Source organism: Alnus glutinosa, chromosome 2 (genome assembly GCF_958979055.1).
Source record: "Alnus glutinosa chromosome 2, dhAlnGlut1.1, whole genome shotgun sequence".
Taxonomy (NCBI): domain Eukaryota; kingdom Viridiplantae; phylum Streptophyta; class Magnoliopsida; order Fagales; family Betulaceae; genus Alnus; species Alnus glutinosa.
The window spans coordinates 37,763,477-37,781,427 of NC_084887.1; the positions used below are offsets into that span (position 1 = coordinate 37,763,477).

The 17,951-nt window shown below is 36.1% G+C and overlaps 2 protein-coding genes across 4 annotated transcripts; one reads left to right on the plus strand and one right to left on the minus strand.

Moving 5' to 3' along the window:
• Window positions 1-3,365: 3,365 nt before the first annotated feature.
• On the minus strand, window positions 3,366-9,175 carry LOC133859983 (cytochrome c1-2, heme protein, mitochondrial). Of its 3 annotated transcripts, none has more exons than XM_062295589.1 (8): window positions 9,019-9,175; window positions 7,133-7,220; window positions 5,318-5,535; window positions 4,666-4,945; window positions 4,514-4,585; window positions 4,169-4,285; window positions 3,989-4,054; window positions 3,366-3,871 (listed from the first exon to the last, which is right to left on the minus strand). In XM_062295589.1, exons 2-8 carry the CDS (start codon window positions 7,187-7,189, stop codon window positions 3,755-3,757), a joined length of 927 nt encoding a protein of 308 aa, XP_062151573.1. In that variant the 5' UTR covers window positions 7,190-7,220; window positions 9,019-9,175; the 3' UTR covers window positions 3,366-3,754. The 3 variants fall into 3 exon arrangements, with proteins under 3 accessions (XP_062151573.1, XP_062151574.1, XP_062151575.1); XM_062295590.1 differs by having other exon boundaries at window positions 8,930-9,067; XM_062295591.1 differs by lacking the exon at window positions 9,019-9,175 and adding an exon at window positions 8,924-8,942.
• A 2,245-nt stretch (window positions 9,176-11,420) lies between these two features.
• LOC133859985 (kelch repeat-containing protein At3g27220-like) lies at window positions 11,421-17,618 on the plus strand. Its single transcript, XM_062295594.1, has 7 exons — window positions 11,421-11,764; window positions 12,514-12,702; window positions 13,007-13,236; window positions 14,926-15,096; window positions 15,394-15,499; window positions 15,756-15,962; window positions 17,159-17,618. The coding sequence occupies exons 1-7, from the start codon at window positions 11,543-11,545 to the stop codon at window positions 17,321-17,323; spliced, it is 1,290 nt and encodes a 429-aa protein (XP_062151578.1). The 5' UTR covers window positions 11,421-11,542; the 3' UTR covers window positions 17,324-17,618.
• The last annotated feature ends 333 nt before the right edge of the window (window positions 17,619-17,951 follow it).

Consider the following 17,951-nt stretch of genomic DNA (forward strand, 5'->3'; position numbering starts at 1 on the left):
ACTCAAGATGATACTCACAAAAAGTCATGTTCCGATGATTAACGGTTAAAGTAGGGCTGGATTTGTCCTAATTAAGTAACAAGAAATGAATTAAAGAAAGAAAAGAGAATTAAGGGCAGTGGCCATTTGGTTAGTGGAGAGGGGACAGCCTCTCGGCTCCATAGAGAACCAAAGCATATAAAAGTGCACCTTTTTTTGGATCAAATTTGATGACAATTACTTTTATGTAAGGTTATCCATAATCTGCACCCATCTCACTCTGTTGTTTGATAGGGTGCATGGACCAGCCTCTTGTTGCCTTTGTTATCGGTATTTCATTCCTTTTTAGTGGCGCATAATGTAGGATCACTATATGGTTGCCTAGATTTGCTGGAGCATCCACATCCAACTATGACATGTTCTTTGTCGATCTCCTATGTTTCTCGTGCCAATCTCATTGGCCCCTATTAATCTATTATTATAGCAATCACCCCAAGAGAGATGGATAACAACTTTCTTTTGTCTTTTTATCTCTTTTTTCCCTAAAAAAAAAAATGTTAGGCTTATATTATTTAAAGCATTCTTTTCCGGATAGCTAAATCTCATTTAGTTAACCTGGATGTTAAAATGAGAGCAAAAATAGCTGTATCCAGCTAAGCAATTTAAAAAAAAAAATGGTAAGTTGCTAGCTTGCTACATCACTATTCACTCACCAAATGTAAAAACAAAGCATTTTTTTAATCTCTAGCATCCTCTCTTATCTCAATAAAAGAATAAAAAAATTATTGAGAAATAATATGTAAAGTGGAATAGTATAAGTGGATAACTAAAATATAGAGTGAGATGTAGGTACTTTGAAAAAGTGGGTAGCTAAAATAGATTTTTTTATTTTTTTTTTAGTTAAAATTGAGAGCAAATTTGTTAAGATATGTAAATGTTCTTACAATTTTTTTATAACTTGCTGATACATGTCAGCAAATGATAAAAACAACGCCAGCTATTTAAAAAAAAAAAAAAAAAAAATTTACACCCTTCAATTATATACCGATAAGTGTCAACAAGATGTAAAAGAGTTGTAAAAGAAATATAAGTGTAGCGTTACTATTTTTCCTAACCCTAGGCAATTGTGCTTCGTATGAATTTAACCTTTGTTGCTAATTATATAATGCTCCGTTTGTTTCGGCGTAAAATGATTTCTAGAAAACGATTTCGGCATTTTCCGGTGTTTGGTAGGGGCGAAAATAATGGTCAACGAAAATCATTTTCAGTTTGACCGTAAAAACTTCTTTAATTTTTGGAAAACGATTTACGATTTTTAAAACCGTAAATCGTTTTCCGAAATGAAACTCTTCGTCCTTACACGCATGTTTGATATCCGATCATCAGAATTTAACAATTATCGATCGTCGGAATTCAGTCAGCGTCGGAGTCCGACAACATCCAGTCGGCGCCGGAGTCCAAGAACATCCGGTCGCCGGAATCCTGCCGGCGCCAAAATCAGGTCACTGGAATTGTACCGGCGCCGGAATCCGGCCACGGGATGACCAAATTCCGGCTGGAATTTACCGGTTTCCGGCCAAGCCGGCCGGATCTGGACGGATCCGGCCGGATATGACCGGATCCGGCCGGATTTGGCCAAAATGGCCGGAATCCGGCCGGATATGACCGGATCCAGAAGATTCCGGCCGGAATCCGGCCATTTTGGTCGGATCCGGTCAAACTTTTTCGCCGGAATCCGGCGACGACTACCGGATGTTGCCGGATTCTGGCGACATTTGCCAAACTCTGATTTTTGCATTTCGTAATTTTTTCGTGCGAACCAAAACACCGAAAAATATTTTCAAGAAAATCATTTTTTCTGAAAATAATTTCGCCGAAATCATTTTACGATGGAAATCATTTTACGTCGAAACAAACGGAGCATAAGAGTAATAATAAACCTACCGCTCTGAATCAATATGGTCATTGGAGACTCACTAGCCCCTTAAAAAAAAAAAAAAAAAGAAGTTAACACCCTTCAATTCACAAGCCACGTGTAGGTCTATATTTTTATTTTTATTTTTTTAATTATTATTATATAAACAGTTCCATTGCCCTTAATTTATTTATTTTTTCGTGCAGTACAAAACCTTCATGAGCTCATATTAAGGAATTAGGACACTAGTTTCGACATTTTTCTATTTTCTGTTCTTCTGGAATTGGTTTGGACAATGGCAAGCCACGTCATCGCTGATCAGATTGGGCCTTTTTTTTTTTTTTTTTTTGGCTTTTGTGCTATGTAGAAAGCGCAATTGCGTACCTGCTGGCCTATATTAACGGACATAATTGGGCCTTCATTTCCCAAAGAACCCACCCGGAGGCCTTAAAACAGACCTCGTCAGTTGGAACAAAATCTGAGTAGGTCGACATTTTTCTATTTTCTGTTCTTCTGGAATTGGTTTGGACAATGGCAAGCCACGTCATCGCTGATCAGATTGGGCCTTTTTTTTTTTTTTTTTTTTGGCTTTTGTGCTATGTAGAAAGCGCAATTGCGTACCTGCTGGCCTATATTAACGGACATAATTGGGCCTTCATTTCCCAAAGAACCCACCCGGAGGCCTTAAAACAGACCTCGTCAGTTGGAACAAAATCTGAGTAGGTTTTGAAGTCTAGGATAGTCCAAATTGCACATAATTTGAACAGCCCTACAACAAGAAGAGAACTGCAAAGCCCACCTGCGCCGAACAGCCTAGAATGGAAAACCCACTCACCCAAAACAAGTTTCGCAACCCTTCTTTAAGGCTATCCAATCTGCGCGCAATTCGGACAACCAATTTTAAGAAATGGAAAATGCTATACTTTAAGAAATTCCTATCCAGATTCCATAAGTCTAGCCCCGGAGGGAAGACAAATTAGGCCGCTTCCACGTTCTCCTCTCAGAGGGTGGATCCTACTGCAAGTCCCTCCCTTCAAGAGAGGAGGATTATTAGACAAGCCAAAATTTCCCTTTCCCTGAATCAATGTTGCAAATCACAATCAATGTCTCTAGAAGAGGCAAATAAAAAGGTCCCATACAGTAACTAAGAACCGTACATCAAACATGTTTCTTGAGTAAGGGAGGCAAAAAAATAAAGCAGCAGCCAAAACCACCATAAAAGTCATGGACAAACAAACACTTGTTTCTCAGGAAACCCTCGTTAAGTAAAATAAGTAATGATACCACTCAACCTCGGAAGTCTCAATCCGCATGGACAGAAACAGTACCCAGCAGATCTTGTAAATCTAGGCTTTGCATAAAGATGTATCAATAAACCAGCCCTAACTTTCATGATTCTAAAGCACGTTATTGTATACAGTGTATCACCTTATAAAGTGACCATACATCATGCTCGTGAAACACCGATTCATGAAATGAAAACTGGCAGAAGCAAAGCTTGTTTCCAATAGGGCATATTGGCCATTGCCTCTCATTTTTTCAATGTCACCGATTGCCATTTGCAAAACGCCAACAAAATGACAATTTTGAACAAATATTGAAGACTAAAGTCCACCCTGAAGAACTTGGAAATAATACAGAAGCTCAGTAAAAAATAAATCCATAGACAAACATCGGATCATGTATATGGACTTGCTTATTTTCATCTCAAACCCAGAAAAGAACGGTCTTCAGGTTACTCCATTAACAATTTACCAATTGGTGCAAATTTGACATGGCAAGAAAAACTAGATCTGATAAATAATTATTGTCGCTTCGACTCACCCCATACGCAAAAGTAGAAAGGGAACCAGATGGAAGCTAGTTAACAACATCAAGAACCAGCTTGCGAGACTTAAAAATTGACCACTTCAAGCGACGGTAGTAACCAGCCTGAAGTAGTGCTAGTGACAGTACGAATATCCATTTAAATCCCATCTGCATTTGAACGTACAAAATGTCATTACAAAAAAGAGACACAGACAATGTCATAAACAAAATGTGGTTTTTCAATATTCTTCACATGATAGAAACACAAGTTAGAAGCAAATGTACCAGTTTCCTCTCCTCCATTTCGGGCTCCGCAGCCCATGTCAAAAATGACACCACATCTTTTCCCATCTGCACCACAGCATCAGAGAAGAGTTTGAGCTTTATTATCAAGAGAACATGTGATAACATGCAGCAAGAAAGCTTCTTATTGTTTCATGGGGATATTTTAAGAGGTAAACCAACCTGAGCTTCTGTTGCAGGTGTACCATCTTCATACTCAATGGCGCCATCATTAAGCATTTGAGGCATTGCAATCGCTCCCCCAGGAAAATAAGGATTATAATACAACCCGTCCCGAATCTACAATTCCAATTAAGAATCATGAAGGTAGGGCACAAATCATGAAGTTCTTTAGAACCTTTTTTTTTCTTTTTCTTTTTCTTTTTCCTCATGTTGATGTGTTAGTGTTCCTATTTCAAGATATCAAGCTTGTTATTTTCAACTAAGAGTACATATTGGTCACCTCAACTACCAGTTTTTCATATTTACCATAGGAAAGGTGTTTAATAGATAAGGAATAAGAATTACCGAAACACCAGCAGGGGGATCACGATAACCAGTTAAGAGGGCAAATACATAGTTCTGACCGTTGTGACGAGCCTGAAAGGAACAAGGGTAAGAAAACTCTGGGATAAATAATATAGATTATACACAATTCTTAAGCAAAAGACAGGAATTACTTTGGTAACAAGACTTAGATCTGGAGGATAGGCCCCTCCATTAGCAAACCTAGCCGCTTGTTCGTTCGGATATGGCTGAGGAAAACGATCACTAAGTTTACCGGGGCGTGTAAACATCTCACCCTCATCATTAGGCCCATCAACCACTTCAATCTCGGCTGCCATAGCCTTTACCTCCTCTTCCGTATATGCAACACCCACCAAATCACGGTATGATATAAGTGACATAGAATGGCAAGATGCACAGACTTGTTGATAAACCTGATGACCACGACGAATCCTGCTCAGGCAAAATTGACATCAAAACATCAAGACCAGGAAACTGCATTTAATATGCAAAACCAACATCTTTATGTACCCCACACCAAAAAAAAAAAGTTCCAAAACATTTTCCAAGGTAATGTTTAGACAATGTGTAATGTTGTTCAAGTTCAAGGCACTACAAAGGCAAGGCTGAAAACAACGCCACCAAGGTCAAGAGGAATGATCACCGTCTATGAATTACTGAATATAAACCATGGATATGTAGAAGTAATGAAAAAGCAAACAATTTAGATAGAACTTTTATAAGTCATATTATACAATTAATAGCGCCATATTGCTAGAGTCCAAAAGAAGAAGAAAAAAAATCATTGGTTCAGTTGGAACTCACGAAGCATGATCATATGAACTGAGAATGCCCTGGTGAGGCCAGGGATAATTAGGACAATCTAAGCCATGTTCAGCCTCATCAGCTGAAGCTGCTAATGTTCCAAAACACAAGAGCCCTGAAACCCCTGCTCCAAGGAGAGCAAGTGCTCTTAGGGACTTCATGCCAGTAGACTCAACATCATATTTCTTTGAGATGAGAGATGACAATAAAGGAGGTGCCTGCAAATTGATATAGAGTATTAGTTTATCAAATAAAATGGTAAATTTGACTTCTAGGATGCAAAGTAAGATTTTATAAGCTGGTCACAAAATTCCAAAAATCTACCCACACCAGGTTCAGCCATTCTCCACAGTAAGATTTTATTCTAAGAACAATGAATACATCAAAACTAGGACACAAAAATGTGACCATAAAAAATTAAACAATAAAAAAATATGCTGGTTTTTTTTTTATAAGAAAACTTTATATATAAGCGTAAGGTGCCCCTAAGTACACTAGAAGTATAGACAGGAACAGCCAAAGCTAACCCATAAAAAGAAAAACCCAAACAAACCCATAAGGACCAACCCTAAAACCCGCATGTAGCACCCACGACACCCAGAACCACAAGAAACCCAAAGCCCAAAAAAGCCCCCCAATATTCATCCAAATCTGCCCAAAAGCACCCAAAACCCAACAGAAATACAAACCCAAAAATACAAAAAGCCCGAATTACATCTGAAAAGCAAACCCAAAATACAGATGAAACCCCAAATACAAAAGAAAAGTCATAGCTAAAGACAAGAAAAAGAAAAAAATTATAGTCGACGGCGTGTGAAGTCACGCGCGCAGGCGCGTGGCGCTACTGTCGCCGGCGCAGTGCTAAACCAGTCGGAAAAACTGTCGGACGTCGTGGAATTTGCTGGAAAAGCCGCCGGAGGGGCGCGTGCACGGCGAAGAGGTCCCCAACACCGTAGATCTAACTCCCAAACTTCAAAAAACTCCCTTGGCCACATGCGCTGAGACGGCGTGTGGCGTCCACCGGTAGCAGCGCCAACGGCGGGGAATGCCGGACCATGACGGCGAAACCTCCAGTGAAGCATGTGCACTGTTAGGAGGACCCAAATACAATAGATCTACAACCCAAGATGCAAAAGGACCAAAACCCACGCACGATTGCGCAGGGGCCAACCACGGAAACGGCGTCGACGGAAGAGACCGGAACGAGCTGGAGAAGACCCAGCCACCGAGAACTACACCCAAGAAAAAGATAAACCCTAAGAATCCAGAGAGGCATAGGGAAAGAGAAGAAGACGTGAGGAAAGAAGAGAAGAGGAAGGGAGGAGGGGAAGAGGGGAAGAGACAAAGCTCTTCCCTCCTCCCCTAGAACAGCCACAAAAGGGAGGAGAAAAAAGGGGGGGGGGGGGACAGAGGATTTGGAAAAAGGGTGGAGAGTTTCTCTCTCTAAAAAATAGAGAGCACAATTTACTTTACAAACAAAAAAATATGCTGGTATCTAGCTCAAATAGGATAACAAGTAATAAGATTACCACCGAAGCTGAAGTAAACAGATGCTGGTAAAATATTTAAAAAAAAAAAAAAAAAACCCTTAAAAGAGAACAATATTGACGTGTCCTAATAAATTTATAACATACGACTCTCATGAAGAAGAATACGAAACTGAATATGGTATTCATATAAACCTATATTTTATGAATTTTGTTATCAACACCAATTTGGGTCATTTAGGCTAATACTTCTGAAGTAACATCAAACTAATATGAGGAGAGAGGATGAGGAGGAAGGAGGGAGCTGCAGGGATGGCAGGAATCTTACCGTTGAGTGAGATTCAAGTTTCCTTCTCAGTAACCGGTGGATCACTCGTCCAGCCATTGCAGTAGACGTTTATTTCAATCCACTCACCCTACCAAAAAAAGAAAAAAAAAAGAAAAAAAAAAAAAGAATAAGAAAAACAGCAAGGAGTTATAAAAGAAAAAGAAACGTAAGCTTCACATATTCGTAAGTACTATCGCCGGACTGGGTAGGACAGCAGCAGAAAACAGAGTTAACATGCAAAACAAATAAAATCACAAATCATTCAACACATCTCCTCAGAAGGAGAAACAACAAGAACAAGACCTGTTACATAAAGTGTTGCAAGAAAATGATGGTAGAAATAGAAAAGATTTTGATTATTAAGTACCAAGAAAACAGGTCATTGACTTCCTTTGAGTACACATACCAATTGATTCTAGTTTTAAATAGATTAAAAAAAAAAAAAAAAAAAAAAAAAAAAAAAAAAAAACCAAAAACAAGTAAACACAAGCATGCACAACTCCCACATGGGTATATCAAATTGAAGGGTACTCCATGTATTGATCAAAGACATCATTCTTTTTCTTTGATTGTTTATATATGCTCCTCGCAAGTATTGGATGATTTCAAGGAGCACATTTAACTCATTAAAAATAGAACAGTAGTGAGTCAAGAAATACAGCATTTCTGGAACCGCAATACCAGCAATCTGTACATGAAGCTTATTCCAAACATTTTCAGATAGTGAAAACATTCTATATAAGGAAGTCATTCTCATCAAATCTAACTAAAGTTGAAGGAAACATTTCAAAAGTAAACCACACTACTCTCTGCAAGTTGACCCCAAAATGCATTCACCAAATTAATCAACGCAACCAATAAAAATAAATAAATAGATTGTGGGCTTAAATCATACTACCACTACATTTTGTTTCAACAAAAATGCTTCAGAGAAAAAAAAGAGTTTCTCTCTCTTTTTTTTTTTTTAGTATCCGATGCCTAATTGAATTCAATACATGGATTAAAACCTCTACACTGCTAAGTTGTAGCATTCATTTCTCAAAAGAAAAAACACATGATTCATTTCATTTCATTCCCTTTCTGAAACATTGCACAATCCATGATATACAGCAAACACAGACGAAAGACGCACAAAGAAAGAGATAGATAAAATCATATACAACTAAATCAAAAACCTTATAAAGTCTAAACCATAGGGGAAAATGCACTTATCCCCATCAATCGAGACCTCTTTCGCACTTACCCCTATGCTCCCTTTTGTTTCAACAAAAATGTTTCAGTGAACAATTTTTTTTCTCTGAAATATCAGATGTGTAACCGAATTCAAGCCATGGATGAAGTCTAAACCCTATGCTCTATTTCGTCTCAACAAAATCGTTTCAGTGATTTTTTATTTTTTATTTTTAATATCGGATGTGTAACCGAATTCAAGCCATGGATGAAGCCTCTACACAGCTAAATTGTAGAATTCATTTCTCACAAAAAAAAAAATAATAATAAAAAAAAAAAAACACGCATATTTGATTTCATTTCATTTCTCAAAATATTACACAATCCACAATATAGTTATACACACCAAAAGACGCACAAAGAAAGAGAGATAAAGATCATATAGAACTTAATTAAAAAATCTGATACAGTTTAACCCCCTGCACTCTAACATTCACATCCATTAAAAAAAATCAAACGCAGTGATAACTTTCTTCACACCTCATTTTCTGAAAAAGAAAAAACAAAAAATCAAATCAGCAGTCGTTTTGCCTACTTAATTGATGGATAACAAGTGCGCACAGATACCCTAGATTTGAAAGAAGCGCATAGATCGAAGAAGAGTTGCGAGCTTAACGAAGGAAGAGAGGAACCACAAGGGGTAGAAAGGGACTAACGGGTTGGCGGAGGCGATGGTATCGGCTGTCAAAGAAGCAGCTCCGAGATCCAACGACGAAGAACAAGCGCTACGAGAGGAAATGGGTGAGGAACGCTACTATCCCTTCTACTATCTCCTCCCGCGATTGTGGAGTTCTGGGCCTGTGGGCTTTGGGTCCGGCCCATTGACAGACGAGGGTAGGTTAATTAGATTAGTTGATTTTATAGACTAATAACAATAACAACAACACTTATTAAAAAATAAAATAAAATAACAACAACAACAAAATCTTGTTCTTTTCTCTCTTGACAATAAGAAAATCCTAAATCATTTTTTTAATTAATTAATTCTCTATTCAAAATTGATCACAATTAAAAGATGTTTATTTTTTCTTAATTCGTTATATCTCATTAAGTTTTAAAATAAGATAATCAAATATGATGTATTTAATTAGAAATATAAAATATTAAGAGTATCCTGATTTTTAATTTTATATTATTCACTAAAAATACTACTTTAGAAAAAATAACTTTATAAATTAAATCTTCGATCTAAATTTTTTTTTTCTTCCTTCAAATGTAGATTAGAGATGTAATGCTAGTAAATATAAATAGTTTGAATGTGATTTAAGATTTAAATCCAATTAAAACAACAAAAAAAGTGTTTGGTCTTTGGATTAAATATTAATAACAAAAGGAAATTATGTAACTTATAATTTCATCAAAACATCAAGTCCCCATCGGCTCCAAAGATTAATTTTTTTTTTTTTTAAATAAATCTATTATTGGTAATCATTTCGTAAATAAAAAATTAAGAAAATAATAATAATAATCTCGCAATTGATAACTGTATTCATTTTTTAGCACCATAAAAAATAAAAGATATATATATATATATATATATATATATATATATATATAAAAAATAAAAGATATATATATATATATTATAAATGGTCTTCCTCTTCCTCTTTCCTTTTTTTTTTTTTTTTCATTTTTAGTACAAGTAGTGGATGGAGGTTGTATTATAATGAAAAACTATTCTATATATTCTGATTTAAAATGGAATGGCCCTCAATAATCCGACCTTTGTTTGTTTTGGTGGCAGAGTTTCAACCTATAACATCTGTGGATATCACTGACCCACGGTCGATTTGAGCCTTGAGGGCACAATACCTTTCAAAAGATTAATTGCTTGAAACCTCGTGGATAGGGATTGTGTATTAAGGTTGTCAGATTGCATTGGACAATCTCTTACCAGAGGTTATTTGGGCCTACTTGCAAGCTGTTTCACAGGCCCAAAATCTTATATTAATGAAAAATTATATTTTTACATCTTTTATATATATATATATATATATATATATATATATATATATATATATATATATATATATATATATATATATATATATATATATATATATCTTATTTTTAAATTTACATTTGAATTAATGGAATTCATATTGGACATCACAAATTTAATGGTGGGTTTAAAATTTGATCATATATAAATGTACAAAATATGTATAAGAAATATAAATGACATATTGACTGCTCAAAGATTATACGATTTCTTACAGAAAAATAATATTATGCGATTATTTTTGGTTTAATTTTTTTTTTCTCTTTTCAAACCTAAAATATTTACAAAATAATCAAGACTATTTTGGCTTTTACGTTACATCAAAATATTTTTTCAAAAAAAAAAAAAAAAATCACCATTGAAAAATAACCATAGGTCTTTCATGACCTATGTGGCTCCTTTTACACGTGCTTCATTTACATTGGTCCCAATGAATTTTTCATATCCATTTTAGGAGACCATCTTTATTCGTATAGATTTAGCTTGGTTCATAGTAATTCTTGTCAAGTAATTTAGATGAAAATTCCATGTGGATAAAAGGACAAGTTTATCATTTATCGAAAACAATCAAGAATATTAAAAAATTTACATTCACGTGGAATTTTTAATTTTTATATTATTTATAATTAAAAGATAATGATACACTTGGTATATTGAAATAGTAATTACTTGAAAATAGGAATGAATATTACAAAAAAAATACAAGAAATTAGACTTCTTATTCATTCATTTGGTGACAACACATAAATGTATCAAAATTTCTAACCCAAATAAAATCAAATTTCAACCAAATTTTTTAAAATATTCTTACTTATAAAAATAATTGTTAGAATTTTAAATTTTAAAGCTGTTTGTAAAATGCAAACGACGAGATAATTACCGCCGTTTATAAGTTTCCCCAAACCAGAACTACCCGACGTTTTTGCTTACCCCAGTTTTTGCCTCATACCACGCGCATTCTCATTAAAAATAAAAAATAAAAAAATTGGAAATAACCAAAAATATATATAAAAAGAATACCGTGCAAGAGCGAAACCATTGGCGCCCAAGTCTTTTGCACCTCAGAACAAAGTTTCTTCTCCTTCAAGCACTCACTTTCTCAATCTTTTTTTGTGCTTTTTTTGTTCTCGTTCCCTATAAATGGCTCATGCATGGTTTTATGGGGTTTTTATTGAAAAATGGCCAGGTTTAATCATAATAAGCACCATTCTTCAACTGCAAAGCTCGTATTTCTGATTTCGTGCGCAGGTCTTTTAGGAGCGGCTCTCATTGCAGATTTTCTTTGGGCTTCTTCCTCTTCTGCTGCTCCTGCTTATCTGTCTATTGCATCGAGCTGGGCGCTCGAGAAATCTAGGATTGTAGTTGTACAGAATGTCACAACCAACATAGCTCATCACAAGGTGAGCACTGTAACGAAATGTCCCATCTTGTGGGTATGTATATACTCGTTTTCAGTTCCAAATCTATTTCTTTTCCTACCTGTTTCTGTGAATTTTAAACTGGGGTTGTGAAATTGTTTATTTTTGCACATTGGTTTGCTGGGAAAAGTGAAAAAATAAAATAAAATTGAAACTTGGATTTATAGTGTTTTGTTTCTTCTCATATCATTAAAGAAAAACTCTCTCTAAGCTATGGCACTTGCCACATTGTTGTGTTAGTCCCATTTTAGTTGAGGTTCATGCGTTAAGAGTCAAAGTTCCTGATTTTAATTTACTTTTTCTTCTACAGCATCCAGACAAATCAAACGGATATTTATTCGATTTAGGATGGTTTTGTTTGTCCATTTGATGCTATATATCACATTTTAAAAAAAATATTTATGGTTTTCAATTGTAATTGTCTTAAGGTAAGGTTACGAATCATTTTCTCTACCACGGACTCATTTATCTTTTTCTTCACTATTGCTTTGATTATTGAGGAAACCAAGCTAAATGAAATAATATAAAATTAAAATGTACTATGGAGTAATTGATGTAAGTTGACTTGGAGTTTAGAACCCAACAAAAAAAAAAAGCTAATCCAAAATTTTAGACTCCGTTTGGGTACTTGTCTCGTTCTGATCATATACCCACTTAATTAGTGGATGCCCTTATTGTTCTACTTGAATGAATTTTGTTGTAATTGACTATGACCCAACTTATATTTGTAGAGAGAAGATGTCAAAGATAGAAAAGAACGCGTTCCTGAGAGATTCTTACCTGCAACTTATGCTGATTTACCTGCACCTGAGTTAAAATGGGAGGAGATGCCACCAGCACCTGTACCTCGACTTGATGGAGCAGCAATACAGATTAAAAACCTTTTATATGTGTTTGCAGGATATGGCACACTTGACTATGTGAGAATCTGTCATATCTGATGAACCTTTTGCTTGTACAATGTTCTATTCGGTACTAAGTTTTTGCTTGTTCAATGTTCAAGTTCAATGCTAGTTGATGTTTCAATAAGCATCATTGTTTTTGGGCTATGATTGTACTTCTTTCACTCCTTTTAGAGTTCATCAAGCTTGTATAGAATGTAACTTGGTGAGATATTGGAAGTTTTGATCAAACTTTTTTCACCGATTAGTTGGATATAATTTAGATGATTTCAAGTCACTTATATTGATGATCTTTGTTTATGCATATTTTTATGTCTTGTAGGTGCACTCGCATGTTGACATATACAATTTTACTAGTAATACATGGGGAGGGAGGTTTGATATGCCAAAAGATATGGGGCATTCACATCTAGGAGTGGCAACTGATGGGAGATACATATATGTGGTCTCAGGACAGTATGGCCCACAATGCAGAGGGCCTACTCCTCGCACATTTGTGCTGGACACTGAGACAAAGAAATGGAGGAGCATGCCGCCATTACCAGCCCCAAGGTAGGTGAATTGATTAGGTTATGCATTAACCAAGCTACATTTCCCTCTAGAAATGTAATTTGCTCTTGCTTCATGCAAAATGAACTTGTTTGTTTGTATGATCTAAAAATAAATGTTCACATGCTGGGTTTCAACTCTGTTTTCTGATTAAGTTGCTTTCTGTTGTATATGCTGTTGTCAGCCATAAGTAAAAAGTATGAGTGCTAGTGTTTACATGTCTCTGTCATATGTGAGCATGTATATGAATAAGAGTTTCCAGAGACATGCAGAACATAGCTCCACCACTGATAGTAGTGCAAGTCCACTCTAGTTGCACTCTGTTTTAGGAAGTGTTTCAGTTGAAATTATATCCTATATTGATCGCTTCCTTCTAAACATTCATTTAAGCTGCTCATTTTTTTGGCTTGTGCTTATCGTAGTACAGATTTCTTCTTTTTGTTATCCTGTTGTCAATCTGGCCTTATTTTCTAAACCAAGTCTCTGTCAAGATAGTGTGATTTTTTTTTTTAAAAAAGAAGGGATAATTACACTTAACCCCCCTGATTTATCCACGGTGTGGCGATTTACCTCCCAATGTACCAAAATTGGTACATGACCCTCCCGAACTTGCCAACGTGTAGCAAAATCAACCTTCCGTCCAATCGACCGTTCGTTTGGACGGAAAATCGGTCACGTGCAAGTCACGTGACCGTTTAAGACAGAGATCCTCCCCAAGTCACGTGACTTGCACGTGACCGACTTTCCGTCCAAACGAACGGTCGATTAGACGAAAGGTTGATTTTGCCATACGTTGGCAAGTTCGGGGGGGTCATGTACCAATTTTGGTACATTGGAGGGTAAATCGCCACACCGTGGATAAATCAGGGGGGTTAAGTGTAATTATCCCAAAAAAGAAACTTTTTTCATCACTATAATAACGCTTTAAAAATTCCACAATTTGGAATATGTTTCATTGTTTTCTGAGTCTAGCTTCCTTATTCTTTAGCTTGTCCTGCAGCACTGCAGTGCTGGAAAAAGCAATTGCTGCACTAGCTTCCAAATGTACTAACATATGATTGCAGTCATAGTAGCAGCAGAAGTTACAATTAGCATATTGGAATTACTTTTCAATGCAGTCTGCATATGAGTAATTTTTGAGAAGAGCAAAATTCCCATACTAGCATTGTAAAAGTCCATGTGCCTAACACACTTTCAGAAGACGCCTTGAGAGAGGAGGGGTGTCCATGGCTTATAAAGTGCCCAGGTCAAGTTAATCTTGTTGATGTGGGACGCTTTAATACGTCCCCTCACGTGTGACAACTTTGGCCAAACACATATTCAACATACGGGAGAGAGAAGACTCATTATCGCAAGAGACCCGCTTTGATACCATGTAAAAATCCAATGGATCTTACTCACGCTCAAAAGACGCCTTGAAAGAGGAGGGGTGTCCATGACTTATAAAGTGCCCAGGTCAAGTTAATCTTGTCGATGTGGGACACTTTAACAAGTATAACCGGAAATAAAGGATTTGGTAGTTTTATGAAATTACACACTCAGTGAAATTACTATGCAATTGTTTTTCCATCTGACCTTGACACTGGCAATTGATTGAGCTCGCCGCAGAATTCTATAGTAGCCGAGTATGACGTGAATTAATCCATTTAATTGACACCTTAATTGAAAGGGTTTAACAGGTGAAATTTTCAGGTATGCTCCAGCAACTCAGTTATGGAGAGGGAGACTCCATGTGATGGGTGGCAGCAAGGAGAATCGCCATACGCCTGGGTTGGAGCACTGGAGTATTGCAGTGAAGGATGGAAAAGCATTGGAGAAACAATGGAGGACTGAAATTCCCATTCCTCGTGGTGGACCACATAGGTCTGGTGACTGCCCGGGTTTATATTTTTCTGTTTGGACATTGAAAACATTCATTCCATTCAAGTTTCATAAAAGGGAAAATGTCTTCTTTTTTTTTAATCTTTTCTTTAATTGGCAGCAATAACTTATTAAAGGGGAAACATAAAAAGAGGTCTTTACCTAGTACATCACATGGGAGGTATACATGGGACACACTATAGTGGAAGTAGCATAATAAAAACGTCTATTTTGCTGACTAAAGAAATGTGGATTTTTCTTTAATTTTTCATCTAATAACAAAAGTCAATTTTCTAACAGGGCTTGTGTTGTGGTCAATGATCAGCTCTTCCTTATTGGTGGTCAAGAGGGTGATTTTATGGCCAAACCTGGGTCACCTATTTTCAAATGCTCACGCAGGCACGAGGTATTATAGTGTTTTGGTTAAGTTATTGTGGTTGAATTGGTTAGTAGCAGATTGTAATGTTGATTTATGCACTTACATACTTCGCATGGATACATTCGTTAGCTGTAGTTATTTTGGCATGTCGAACAGGAAATACGGCATTTGTTTGCATAATCTCTGATATCCACGTATCTATAGAACTTTCTGAATATTGTTCCATATTTTGAGTATTGTTGTTATTTTGCTTTTTATAGCCTTATATTCTTCCCTGTCTCAGGTAGTTTATGCTGATGTTTATATGCTGGATGATGAAAAGAAATGGAGAGTGTTGCCACCTATGCCAAAACCCAACTCCCATATAGAGTGTGCTTGGGTAATCGTCAACAATTCAATTATCATCACCGGAGGTACAACAGAAAAGCATCCAGTGAACAAAAGGATGATCCTAGTCGGGGAGGTGTTTCAATTTCATTTAGACTCACTGGTATGACCTTGTCCCATCATTAGAAGACTTTAAATAAGGATATATGCATCATTATGTACATTCTGTTTCTCTTTTTGAGCCTCCTTGATAAAATTAAAGAAAAAATCCAGTTGGATGATATGGACTAAGTTTTTAATTCCAACTGATAATTAATCATTTATAGATACAGCACAAACCATGTCAAGAAAGATTTTACAAACTTTTTGGGGTCAGCAATCAGTTGCATGAAGCATTGTCTGCCATTAAGGTTACATAGAGACGTTACTTTTTTTAAACTTGTCATATTTTTTCACATAGTTCCTGCCTGATATCTTCATTATTATCCTCGTGTTCCAGTGGAACATTTACTTTTAATCAAACCATTCCATACTGGTGAAGTTACCAATCTTTGTTTCGCATGTTGGAACCATCTTGGCCGACCTTTCCTCTTGTTGTCAATTCGTAGCTTCTGAAAATTATAGTCACTTCTTGTTCCATCCTTTCTTGTGATGCAAGATATCATTATCTTATCTTCTTACACGTCCACGAGAATCCAGACAAGATTTATTTTGGTGTCCCCTAACCAGAAAAAAAAAAAAAAAAAAAAAAAGCAGTTATCTTTTGTCAGATACTCATTTTCTTCATTCCTCCATCACTGTACTCAAGTTGCTTATACTATTGCTGATGGTAAGTACTTTGGGGAAACATCCAATACACATCCTTAATCATTTCTCTATCTTTATATCACCAGTCACATAGAATAATCAGTGATTGGGAATAGGGGCAGAACAAGGATTTTTTGTGTGTAGGGCCAAAACTCAAAAGGAATTGTTTGGGGGGCTAGAAATTACTTTTGGGTGGCCATTTCATAGGAAAATACTTTGTTAAAGGACTTCATGAGGAATTAGTTTTTGGGCCACAAATAAAGAAGTTGTAAAAAAATTTTGGGAGAAGCTTTTAAAAAAAACCCAAGATCTTGGGTTTGTGTTACATATTTGTCGTCCTCTAAGCATGAAAACAAATCAATTATAATTTGTCCACCTAGCTTGTATATGACGTTCTTTTTTTTAATATATTAAGTAATCGCAAATTCAATAAAAAGGGTAAAGACGCAACTCAAATACACAAGAAGTGTACAAGAGAGAGCTTGTATCTTATCTATGATGGTAACTCTCATTTTGATCATTTGAAAATTTATGCTTTTGTACCAATAACAGACATGGTCAGTGATTGGGAAGCTTCCTTTTCGTGTAAAAACCACATTAGCTGGTTTCTGGGATGGATGGCTATATTTTACGTCTGGGCAGCGGGACAGAGGACCAGATAATCCACAGCCAAGGAAGGTCATCAGAGATATGTGGAGAACTAAATTAAGATTGTGATCCAACTTGTCTCACCAAACCATTTTTTACTTTATTGTAGATTTCATATTTTTTGGGTTACAATTATTAGGTTGGGTTAGTGTGAGCTTTCAACCCCTTTATGGTTTTTGTTTTTAGAATTTTGCTTTGCCAAAACCCAGGTGGAATAGGATCTTTTCTATTTCATGGTCTAGATTAGATTTTATAACATTTAACTGTATACATGATGCCATATTATTTAGAAAATTTAAATGATGTTGCAACGTAGGTAATATATAATATTTTAAAAATTTTAAATGACATGACAATTTAAACATGTATACTATCAGATGCTGTGAAACTTGATATAGACCATGAAATGGTTTTCTTCCATTTCTCTCGGAATGGAGAGAATTCTGTTCCAAACTAGGTAGGCTTTTAATTATGCAGGACTTAATGTACACAATGCTATAAATGGTACAAACATTAAAATTTGTGTTGCATTTGGCTCTGTATGTTACCAATCATGTTAACAAACACACTCCGTTACGATATTCTATAATCTCTAAATGGCCATTTGAGGTCAAAATCGACTAGGACTCCCTACAATTATAAGAGGACCCAATGGGGCTGACCTACCCGAGCGGGTGCTGAGGTTGCTCAATCTGAG

Coding starts and splice junctions, on each gene's coding strand:
- LOC133859983 (XM_062295589.1), bottom strand. CDS start 7,189: ATGGCTGGACGAGTGATCCACCGGTTACTGAGAAGGAAACTTGAATCT. Junction 4,055..4,168: donor CACCTGCAACAGAAGCTCAG/GTTGGTTTACCT, acceptor GCTGTGGTGCAG/ATGGGAAAAGATGTGGTGTC. Junction 3,872..3,988: donor AAATGGAGGAGAGGAAACTG/GTACATTTGCTT, acceptor GTTCAAATGCAG/ATGGGATTTAAATGGATATT.
- LOC133859985 (XM_062295594.1), top strand. CDS start 11,543: ATGGCCAGGTTTAATCATAATAAGCACCATTCTTCAACTGCAAAGCTC. Junction 12,703..13,006: donor GATATGGCACACTTGACTAT/GTGAGAATCTGT, acceptor TATGTCTTGTAG/GTGCACTCGCATGTTGACAT. Junction 15,500..15,755: donor AATGCTCACGCAGGCACGAG/GTATTATAGTGT, acceptor TCCCTGTCTCAG/GTAGTTTATGCTGATGTTTA.